Consider the following 11,547-nt stretch of genomic DNA (forward strand, 5'->3'; position numbering starts at 1 on the left):
CAGCTGATCTCAGCTGCTGTCGTAGCTGTTAATGAAAGAGGCAGTCTCCAAATCTCATTTGGCTTTAGATGAGTATAATTACCAAAGCCAGCTACAAACACTGGCTGGTGAGGAATGTGCATTTGTGTAATTTAGCTTTACTTCCCTTGCTGGAGTGCTGACAAAGTTTTGAAAAAAATTTCAAGCAAATTTACTTCCTTTTTCTTGCTCACACTGGACCGGAGCAAACTGGGAGTAAGCAGAGGCTTCAAAGGTGTAAGGTGTCCCTGCCACTGCCACCCAGGCAGGTGGTCACATTCAGTGCTAACTGTTGCTTTTAGGTGGTCTTTGAGGTAAAGCCCAAATACAGCCTTGCATCAATCAATCTACAGGTCTCTACAGGGCTTGTAGCTGCAGGATTTTTATTTCTCTATTTCCATATATAAAAATACAGACAGCATGTATTGATGTATACATATATTATTGTGTGTGTATATGTGCATGTATATCTATGTATCTATCTATACAAGGGTGAATTCAGGTTAGGATATGGTGTCTAAAATGTTGTTGTTTTTCTGCTTCTCTTAAACTGTTTCTAGGCACAGCCTGCCAAGACGATGACTGTCACTTATTCCAGCAAAGTAGCAAATGCCACTTTCTTTGGATTTCACAGATTACTCCTAAAGTGGAAAGGCAGCATCTACAAATTGCTGTACAGAGAATTTATTGTTTTTGCTACTCTTTACACAGCGATAAGTGTGTTGTACAGGTACATTCTTTCCAATTCACATCTCGTTAAATATTATGCTGAAGTTTCACACTTCATAGCGTTAGGCTGACGAATGATGGTTGGGGGGATGTTATGACATAATTATTGTCTTTTCCTTGGGCCTTTTTTTAGACTCCTTTCCTTTCCACAATTTACTTTAGTGTTCCAGAGAAAGCATGTAGGTTACAAACAAAATACTGTCTATTGTATTCAGCTGATTCTATCTTCAGACTAGTGTTGAGCGGCTGTCCTATTTAAGTTAGAAAAAATAAACACCCATAGCTAGCCTCTGTTATATAGCTTTTATCTTTCAGACAATGAGTTGGTGGCAGCAAGTGTACCTCTCTGCTTTAAATTATAAGTATAGACCCTTCATTGTACTTGCAGAACTGTGTCTTCAGTTACTCAATGGTAATTTCTTTAACAACCATGAAATATAATAATTTGAGAGCCAGGTTACATAGTAAGGAAAAACAAAGTTTTGCTTAAAGGTAGGATGGTATGGCAAATCTTATTTTTAAGCTTGCAGAGTGCCAGGCAAAACTGCATGGAAACCAGACATGGTTATTTCTTCTCTGTCACCCAGAACCTGGGAGAGTCACATTAGGATTGTTGCTTCTTCCGCCAAGGTGTGAATTAAACACCCATATGACAGGTGCAATGCATCAATTAGTACAGTGAAACTTTTAATTGATGAAGTATGCTACACATAAGTATAAAAATCATGATTCAGCCCTTACCTTGATCTGTAATTAGACCTCATTGTTTGCTTTTTACACAAAGCAAGGAGAAAACAAGCTTCAGTTCGACTGTGATTAATCACTAGTTTTCAAAGATGTTCAGTAATCTAGATCTGTAAATTCAGAAAGAAGATTACAATATTAATATGTAAAGAAACACCAGAGTCTCACATTTATTTAAATTAATCTAGTTTTACTGAAACATTGAGCAGTTAAAGACCGTGGTAAATACACTATGGAAAGCTTTCTATATATGCTGCAGGTTTTATTGCACAATTGTAAGCAAAACCCACCAAATATGTCATGTGTTCCTTTTATATGAAATCAAAGAATAACTGTAATACTCACCTATACAAATAAAATAATTCTTTATATTTGAGCTTGTTGTATTTCATTAGGTATCTTTCTCCATGGGCAGAAGCTGCCATGCTCCACTCATTTTTATCACCTGATGAATATTTTCCTCACTGCAAAATAAATACAGTTGTTGTGTTTTTAATCTTGTGGAAAAGAAAAATTTTGTAGGAGTAAGAGTAAAAACTGCTGCAAAAATGTAGTGATTACAGATTGGTAACCTTTTGCAATTCAAACTAACCTCACCATTTTTACTAAGTAGCCCTCTGAAAAAATTAGAGCAAGCCCTGCTTGCAGACTTGCAGCTTACTATCGTCATTGGTCTGTATGAGACAGCAAGATAATTCTCCAGGTGTGTTGATCCTAATTAGTAATGTCAGTCAAATTACTCACGAGAAAACTGCAAAGACCAGGGAATAACATTGTCTTCTCCCCTAGCTTCTTTATTACATGCTAAAAGTGTTCAGCACTTTAAGAATTCATTTGAAGACATTAGCCAAGGTTGCTCTCAATTGCAAATGCCTGATTATTTATATATATTTGTAGCTAGTGACAGAATACTATGAAAGAATGGATACATTTTATTTTTGCTGCAGATTTTTTCTTACAGGTAGCCAAAAGCGGTTCTTTGAAAAATTATCAATTTACTGTGACAAATATGCTGAACAAATCCCGGTAACTTTTGTGCTGGGTAAGTACCAGTTACATGTGAAATTATTTTCCAATGCTGTCTCTGTTGTCCATGCATGGAATTGTTTCAGAGATGAGGGGCACATGGGAGTTAGAGGATCACAATAAAATCCAACAAATCAACTTCCAACAAATCTTAAATTTGAGCTGATTTTTTCACATCAACATTTATGCTCATGTTCTTAATATACCAAAAACAGAGCAAAGTTTCCATATGTAAGTATATACATTTTATATATATATATATATATATAGTGCCCACTAAAAGCTTGTGCCTGATCTTTCAAAGTACTAAAAGTACTAAATCCACTCAAGGTTTATCCAAGAAGAGGAAATTTGGAAGTTCATGAGTATAAGATAGTCAGCTGGAACGGGTCATTAAGTTGCAGTGTCTATTGAATAATTAGCATTGATTGCATCCTAGGTTTTGACATGACTTACTGCATTTATTCTGGGAAATGTAGCAGCTTAGTGATATGAATAACACTCTGCAAACTAAATCAAAGTAACCTAAACAGAAATCCTGATAGGCACTGGACATTTGTTTGGTTTTTTTCCTTCTAATCCCCAGGTTTCTACGTTACTTTGGTGGTGAATCGTTGGTGGAACCAGTTTGTGAACTTGCCATGGCCAGATCGACTCATGTTCCTCATCTCTAGCTGTGTCCAGGGCAGAGATGAATATGGGCGCTTGTTAAGGAGGACTCTTATGCGTTACGTGAATTTAACATCACTGCTGATCTTTCGCTCTGTGAGCACAGCTGTGTACAAAAGGTTTCCCACCATGGACCATGTGGTAGGAGCAGGTACTTGGGAGGGAAGGAGCCAGACTCATTTTTAATTTCCTCTTTGGCCCTATGTGTGCCTTGTAACAACTCGTGTCAAAGCCACCACATTTTTGTCGGCAGCTTAAATGATGTGCCCTTAAGTGTGCATCTTTGATGCTCTTCATCTAGCAACACTACAGAAATCAAATTAGTTTGAGACTTTTACATGGATCTGCTCTCAGACATCATGGAGGCAATAGGCCTGCCCCAAACACACAGGTGTTTGGAGCAGGTACAACATTCTCCAAAGCGTGAAAAATTATGTAGTTGCACTGTAGTATGATGCAGTAGTGATGGTGACTTGTTATACAGCATTGCCTCAATGTCTAGGATATAACCTTGTCTTGAGTGTCAGAGACTGGTCTCTGCAGGCACTTCACATGTTTAGCTTTATGTTAATTAATTGTAAGGAGATTGCATAGGTCATAGATTTACTGTGATAAACTTAAAACCCCCCAACTCCAAGGGTATTTTATTTACATTTACAACCTCACCTTGAGCTTAGTTTTCTGGGATAACTATACTAAGTATTAACCATGTCTTTATTTTTTGTTTATTTTGATAACACAGTGAGTGTGATGATGGGAAAGAGAGTTCAGTCATGTAAGACTTTGTCTATGAAGGACTGACCACTGAGTATTTAAAGGCAAGGTGTGATACCATGCCTTCTGGCTGGCTTGGTCAGAGTCAGGGGTAGGACACCAGCACAGAGATGTTTGGATCTGTTCTGAATAGAAGTCATACATTTTTTACCAAAAGTCTTGCATTTCTTAAAATTATTCCTTTGGCAGAGATTAGTAAGCAAAGTTGTAGCAAGTTAAGATATGCAGTGTGTATATACATATACACATTTCAAATATGTGTGAAAAGCTTTGGATAAAAAAAAAAATCCAAGTAAAATACAGAATGCACTGACCTTACCGAAAAAAAAGATTCAGTTGGATTTTGAAATTCTTTTCCTTGTGCCATTCAACAAAACTGTTTACCTGAGCCTGTGAGAGGTCAAGAAATCTTCTGTCACTCTCCCCAGCAATCTGCTTCTCATACACACTGGAAAATTACAACATTTCCAGCAGGCTAATCCAGCTCTGCCTCCCTATTGCTAAAGACAATCTGTTCCAAAAGAGACAAAATGTCACAGTGTTGTACAAAAATTGTAGACTGGAAAACAAGTTTTGTTTTGGTTTGTTTTGGTTTTTTTTTTAACAGTGGAAAAGATTCTACTATAAATGGTATAACTAAGTATTGATAGTGTAGTCAGCTCTGTGGATTTTAGTACTTATCCTGTAGGTTTTAATATATATTGTGCCACAGAATTTTTGTTGATGCAGTACTGAGCACCTGAGGGTATATTTTGCTCCTATTAGCATCCAGTGATTAAGACAGTACACTGCAATTATCTCTTCCCTAGCTCCCTGTGGCATTACATATTAGACTGCATGGGAGTGCAACATTTAATATGAAAGTGAGCAGCAGAATCTAATACTTATAGCACAGTCATCATTGAAACAACTTGTGCCGATTTTGCATTTCTTTATCAAACCGAGAACTGCCACAGTGCAATTATTGCTACACATTTCCCTTTTCAGCAGATGAACTACTTAAATCCATAGATTTAAAATCTGAGAAGAGTATCACAATAATCTAGTCTGACTCATCCGTAACACAAGGCATAAAAGCTTACTCACAAACAGCCTTTACCATGGTGCAATTTCTCACTGGGCTTATAATATATTCTAGGAATATAACCAGCCCTGATTTAAAATTCAGCTGGCTATAATGAAGACTACATCACATCCTAGGTGAACTGACGTTCACAGGGGTGAACTCGCTGTTGAAAAGTGAAATGTTATTCTCAGTCTGGACTTGCACAGAGTCATCTTCTAGTCACTGGATTTTGTAATGGGTTTGGGTCATTCTTTTCTTAATTAGATGAAAAAACCACTTTTTCTCAATAGCTACCTATTAGCAGGGTGCATAAAGGTCTGAATATACTTAGGAGCTTCACCTTCTGTAGTATCTCCCCACAAAGAATGGTCTTCAGTGCTGGATCTTCCTCCTAACTCTTTTCTAAACCCTTTTTTCATTTTTATCATTCTTTATGGAGCTGTAGGCAGTAGATGTATATAGATTCCTGACATCATGATGCTGAGTACTGTGGCACATATGCCATAAGCATCAAATGCCTAGCAGCAGTCCTGAGCATACCAATCCTGTTGGCTGCAAGGTGCAAGAGGGAAGTTGGATGCTCAAGAACACAAGTCTTAAAAAACATGACTAATGAATCAGCAGCTGGGCAGAGAGCAGCCCAAAACTGCTGATAGGAAACGCTGAAGAGAAACAGGAGGTGTGAGCCAAACTACATGAGTACGTACAGACGGCTGAAATTTGCAGCCCCAAGCCCTCTACTGGAATGAAGTGCCTAAATTAATTATTTCCCACATAACACAGAAGGAGAAAGTGAAACTTAGAGCTACTTGATTATTGTTAGCGCACTCTGGAGATGTGGGAGATGACTGCTGTTCAGTTCCTTCTCTAACCACTAGTCTTCGGAGTATTTGATGCGGGTACCCTGAACTCATCTTGTCTCAAACCATTCAGTTTTGATGGGAGAAATGAATACTCTTTGAATCACTTGAGGGAGAGCAAGAGTGACTTTTTCCAGACAGGTTTGTGTTCTCAGCAATAATTTTCCCATAAGATCACTTTGTCTGACACTGTTTACATTAATGTCCTTTGATTCTTTATTGATTGCATCCCATGTTGAGCTTCTCATGCTTTCACAAGGATTCAGTGACCTGTCATTCCTCAGATCATGCTTTTCAAGATCTTGGCACAGTATTTGCCAAATATTTCCAGTTTTCTGGAACTGTTCCAGCCTTGCAGTGCTTGTCAAAACCAGTGTTCTTGTTCAGAGAGTTCCTCAGTTAATTCTTTGAATATTCTTGAACAAAAATAATATGACCATATTTAGAAACTATTTAATTTTAATAACTGAGGTTTGTTATCCTCCCCTGTATTTGATGACATATAAAGAGTTTCTTTACTGCTGCAATAACAGCAAGTTGTTTTGAACTGCATAATGTTGCCATAACCCTTACCAGCAGTAAGAGTAATCCAGACTTGTTTAGTATTTTCTGTTATAAGAATACTAGGCATTATTAACATGCATCAAAGAGAATATTTAATTAATATAAACACAATCACCTTAACTTTAAAAATAATGACAATTTGAATGATAACAATATCATTGTTATCATTCAATGTAAGAATAAGGCTTTTTTGAGCTTTTCTGAACAAAAAGGTACCCAGTTTCTGTGGAGTGCTGAACTGTTCCTTGGAGCTTTGCTGTTCTTTGTGATCCCCTCAGGCTGAGTCCTTCCAGATAATGACTTCCCAGAGCCTCTGAAGTGACTTGCATCCAGTGTTTACTCCAGACTGTCAATTTTCTGATACTCTGTCTGTTTCAGCCTGATAGAAACATCTTTTCCTGTGCCATAATGAGCAGGCTGGCCAACCAAAAATCAAAGGCAGCATGAAAGACTGACTCTTAGGGTCAGGAGTCATGACTAGCAGGTCAATTTGTCTGGTGATCTGATTATTTCTGTGCAGTTGATTATGAGAGATGGCTGCAAACTGCCCAGGGATTTTTTGAAAGCTGTATCTTATTCTATTCTCAAATTCCAGGATACTGCAGTAGTGTTGTGTCTGGCTGCTGAACTTTCCCTCTTCTGCACAATTTTCTGTCCTGCCCTTGTGTTCCTTTTCTTAGATGCAGTATTTCATACCCCCTGTGTTGACTTGTTGCAACTGTACAGCAATGGCATTTTCCTCAACAACAGCATATTTAAGAAGGTTGCCTGGTATAACAAATTTCATCTTATTCACATTTTTATATAAATCACAACTGAGTGTGTGTTTTGGGTTTTGGTTTTGTTTTGGGTTTTTTTTTGCTGCTTTATTTATCATTAGCAATGTTAGTAACAACAGGCCAATTCTTAGTTACTAGTTGGAGACTATAAAAAAATTCCTGTCTAGTCTCAGTTCCCTTATTGAAACTTGTAATTAAGTGGCTGAGCCACTTATATAGGGGCAGCTATGTTACTAACTTTGTTCTGTTTTGGAGCTAAGGTCAACACAACAAAAGAAGCTTTATATCCACCCTGGTAGGTGACACACACACCTGAGCAAAAACTGAGATCCTCCAAACCCGAAGATGGATTCAATCCCAGAAAACACAGTCCCCCCCTCATGAATTTTCTGAGGGTGTTTTTCTCAAAGGCTGAGTGGGAGGAGGACAGCAGAGCAGAGCTTTCTTACCCAAGGGGGTAGACGCGTTGCTCCAAAAACCAGTCCCTCCCATGCCAGTCCGTGGCAGTGAGCTGCTCTGGTGCAGGTTTTGTCACACACAGCCCTGGCTCCCCTGCTCTCTGACCTTGGACTTGCCTGCAGTGGGAGAAGCAGGGCTTCAAAAGGCCAGGAGACCTCTGCAGGAAGCGTAATGCCTTCCCAGCACCCGGCAAGGCAAAGTGCCAGGCAGAGAGCAGCTTCAGCCTGCGGCCCCGCAGCATGTCACCTGGCCCAGTGTCCCACTAGCAGTGGGATGCTAGTCCACGGTTCCTTTTCCGTCTCTTTGCACGCCTTTATAACCCCAAAGAAAACATGAAACACAATCTGGCAGGGAAGTGTTTCACTGGCAGAAGGCACGCTCTCTGTTGAGCTCTGTTTCATGCATGCACTTGTATCTTCTGTTTCTTGCTCACTACTTTGCAGATTTACCAAACAATTATCAGAATCCAAAGGTCATGTGACTGCCCTTACAACGTATGTTGGGATTCTGCTAAAAACCATCTTTGATGAAAAGTGATAGTTTCTTGACTGATATATCCAGTTTCTTATTTTTCTGAAATTAGAATATGGAACTAGAGAGTAATTGGTACAATTCTTAGTATTATATGTATCTACAATCTGTCAACGGTCAGATATGAGAACACAGTAATAGCAAACTATTGCATATATTGATCAAGAGGGATTTTGCATAGGTAGTTATTGCAAAAGAAGTTGTTTCCAGCAAGACTCAAGACTGATCCTGGAAAAACAACTCCAATTAAAAAAAAAGGCAGCCACTAATTAGAATTATAAACAGTGTTTTCATAGTTTTATGCAAATATCACATCAACAGATTCAAACATATTGAAAATTTATAGCGTTGGTTGCCCTGACTGCACAGAAAAAATGAAGTGTTTTGGTTTTTTTTAATAGGTTTTATGACAAGATATGAAAGAAAAATTTTTGATGACCTTAAGTCTCCCCACCTTAAATACTGGGTTCCTTTTGTCTGGTTTGGAAATTTGGCATCGAAGGCACGAAAAGAGGGAAGAATTCGAGATAGTGTAGATCTGCAGACACTGATGAACGTAAGTAGAAAAAGTAAATCTACAGAAAACTAATCTGAAATTGCTATGTGGTAGCTTTTCCCTTATATAATTTGATTTAGTGCACACAACTCGCCAGTGTCATCTAAATGCTCTTACTCAAGATTTATACCACTCTTCTCTGTGTACTAATGTCTGCTCAAGCAGACACAGAAGCAGGTCACTGGGATTGTATTTATATGACTAAAAGTTATTAACTGAAGCAACAAACTGCTGAGTAAAAAAAATATTGTAACATCACTCTAAATTCATACTTGTTTCATTGCGGCAGGAAAAAAAATGAGAATAATTTGACATTCTAAAAATTTTAATATCCGTTTCAGAGAAGATAGTCTCCCTGAATATTTCATTAACTGGTCAAACATCCTTTTTATGATATAATATATTCTCTTTCATGTATCACTAGACTGTGGATAAGATAGAAACAAAAGATAATTTATGAAGAAATACATAATATACTAAGTATTCCAACTCCATGAACTAAATGAATATTCAAATGTGACAATGGGGTGCTGGATATAGTTATGGTATCAATTTATATATACTATACTTTCTTATCTCCCTGTCCTTCTACATGTGCAAAAATGAATTGTAACAAAATGTTTATCGTTTAGAATTGAACCCCATGCAATTTTAGTTGGTTGGGGTTTGTTTTTTCTTTTCTTTTTTTCCTTTTAGGAGATGAATAAGTATCGATCTTGGTGTAGTCTTTTGTTTGGTTATGACTGGGTTGGAATTCCACTGGTCTATACCCAGGTACTGGAACATTATCCTTTACAAAATTTGAAACACAATTTCCCTAGGAGGGGAGTTTGGTGCAAAACATCTATAGGCTCGACCAGAGTCTCCAAGCTGTTGTGCACTTGTTGACTCCCATGGGACCATGGAGGCCTGGATAACTGTTAAGACATATTTAATGTGGAGATGTTTTGAAGGCCTTACATAATCTGGGAGAGGGGAGGGAAGCACTGAAATGTTATGTTTCCTGGGTCTTTTTCCTGGTCATAATTATCCTGTGGCCTCTCTATTTATAACACCTCCCTACAGATTTGTAAATTATATGGCAAAAGTCTGTCAGAGGCCTTTGGGTGTGTGTTGTCTTATGCATAAGATTGTATTATTGCATTATTTCAATGAAATTTTGTTCTTTGCAGGTTGTTACTCTTGCAGTCTATACTTTTTTCTTTGCCTGCCTGATAGGGCGCCAATTTTTGGATACTGACCAAGGGTATCAGGGACACGACTTAGATCTTTATATTCCAATCTTCACACTGTTACAGTTCTTCTTCTATGCAGGATGGCTCAAGGTAAACTAGCTTTCTGGCAAGGTGATGGGGGAACCCTCCCTGGGGGTGCTGGTGAAGATATCAGAGCTGAAGTCAAGGTGTCATATTTGTGGCACACTGTAAAATCACCAAAGATTAATGAGTTACACCAAAGCTGAATTCAGCCCAGAGTGTCCTGTGGTCATAAAGAAACATCATGCAATACATTTTTAATTCCACCTGACAGATCTTACAGTAAGAAATGCTCAGGAACCTGAGAGAGCCCATTTTAGTAGGACCAGTGCAGCCACGATTCCCCAAGGGAATATTACTCCATCAGAACTGGGTCCCAGGGCTTGGACTATAAAATGACAGATGAAAGATTGAAAAAAACCTTTCTCCCACTCTGCTGTGCAATGGGGAAATTCTGCTGCAGACCCGGCATGGGCTGAAAAGGACTGAATCATATTTTCTTCGTATGATCAAAGCCAGCCTTTAGTATCTGCTGTTAACTTAATCAGATGCAGGCAATTAAAGGTCTCCAGTTCCAGAGGGCTATCAAACAGTGACAGCCAATACTGGCTACAACCCCACTGCATAAAAATGTTCATTAAAAAGAAGAGTTATAGAAGGAACTGGATGCTACCCAATAGTCCATTGATGCCTGCTCGGTTAACATGCTGCTGAGTTTAGTTGAGTAATTAAGCCACATACCTCATGGCAGTTCTTTCCTCTGCAGTCTGTATCAAGGAAGGCTAACAGGAAAAAGGTTTCAAATAAAAGCAAATTGGTACATTAGGGTCTATGTGCATTAAGCTTTCCTTTTGGGATTATTAATCATAACTGGAAACTTCGAGGTAACTTTTCTGTTAGAATATAAATTACACAAAAAATGGCCAGTTTTAGAGCCCTCTTCCCACAGCCAACTCCAGAGGGCAGAGCAGAGAATGCAGCACACTGAGCTGACAGATTGCAGGGGGGAAAAGTAAAGTTCTTGTGTCCTATGAATTGGGGGTGGGGAAGAAAGGGGTTAGCGGCAAAGGGACCGGCCTGGAGGGGAGTGGGGGAGAGAGGAAGGGAGAGTGGTGCAGCAAGGGGAGCACATTGCTGACACAGAAATGTGAGGCTTTATCTCTAGGCAATGTCTTCCAGAGTTTTACTAGTGGGTTACAAAACTGTGAGCTGTTCCTCTTGACTGCCTTGCTGGTGCTCCTATGGGGGGAACGGTTTCCCCTTCATCTGCACCCAAGACTGTTAGCAGTATCTCTTCCAGTTAGGCTCAGGGCTTCCAGCCAACTCCTGGCTACGACAGGTACGAGATGCCATTGTAACTGAAAAATCTTTTGCATAAGGAAATAAAAGGGAGGAGAAGCAGTTCTAAAAAGCTAATTTAGTATCAGCAGTGTTCCCTCAGACCGGAGGTTTGTCCAAACCTGCAGTGCCCCCGAGTCAGGATATTTCTGTCTTGAAGGTTACAGCCAGTTTCCTG

The 11,547-nt window shown here is 38.9% G+C and overlaps 1 protein-coding gene across 1 annotated transcript in view; it reads left to right on the top strand.

Annotated features, from left to right (window-relative positions):
- Positions 1–596: 596 nt before the first annotated feature.
- Positions 597–11,547, top strand: part of LOC104532131 (bestrophin-3) — an 18,505-nt gene continuing 7,554 nt past the window's right edge. Inside the window, exons 1-6 of the mRNA XM_010177246.1 lie at positions 597–748; positions 2,439–2,533; positions 3,104–3,337; positions 8,621–8,775; positions 9,472–9,549; positions 9,948–10,100. Coding sequence (XP_010175548.1) covers positions 597–748; positions 2,439–2,533; positions 3,104–3,337; positions 8,621–8,775; positions 9,472–9,549; positions 9,948–10,100 — 867 coding nt within the window. The remainder of the gene's footprint in view (positions 749–2,438; positions 2,534–3,103; positions 3,338–8,620; positions 8,776–9,471; positions 9,550–9,947; positions 10,101–11,547) is intronic.

The sequence above is a fragment of the Antrostomus carolinensis genome, unplaced genomic scaffold (assembly GCF_000700745.2).
Source record: "Antrostomus carolinensis isolate BGI_N321 unplaced genomic scaffold, ASM70074v2 scaffold6551, whole genome shotgun sequence".
Lineage (NCBI taxonomy): Eukaryota > Metazoa > Chordata > Aves > Caprimulgiformes > Caprimulgidae > Antrostomus > Antrostomus carolinensis.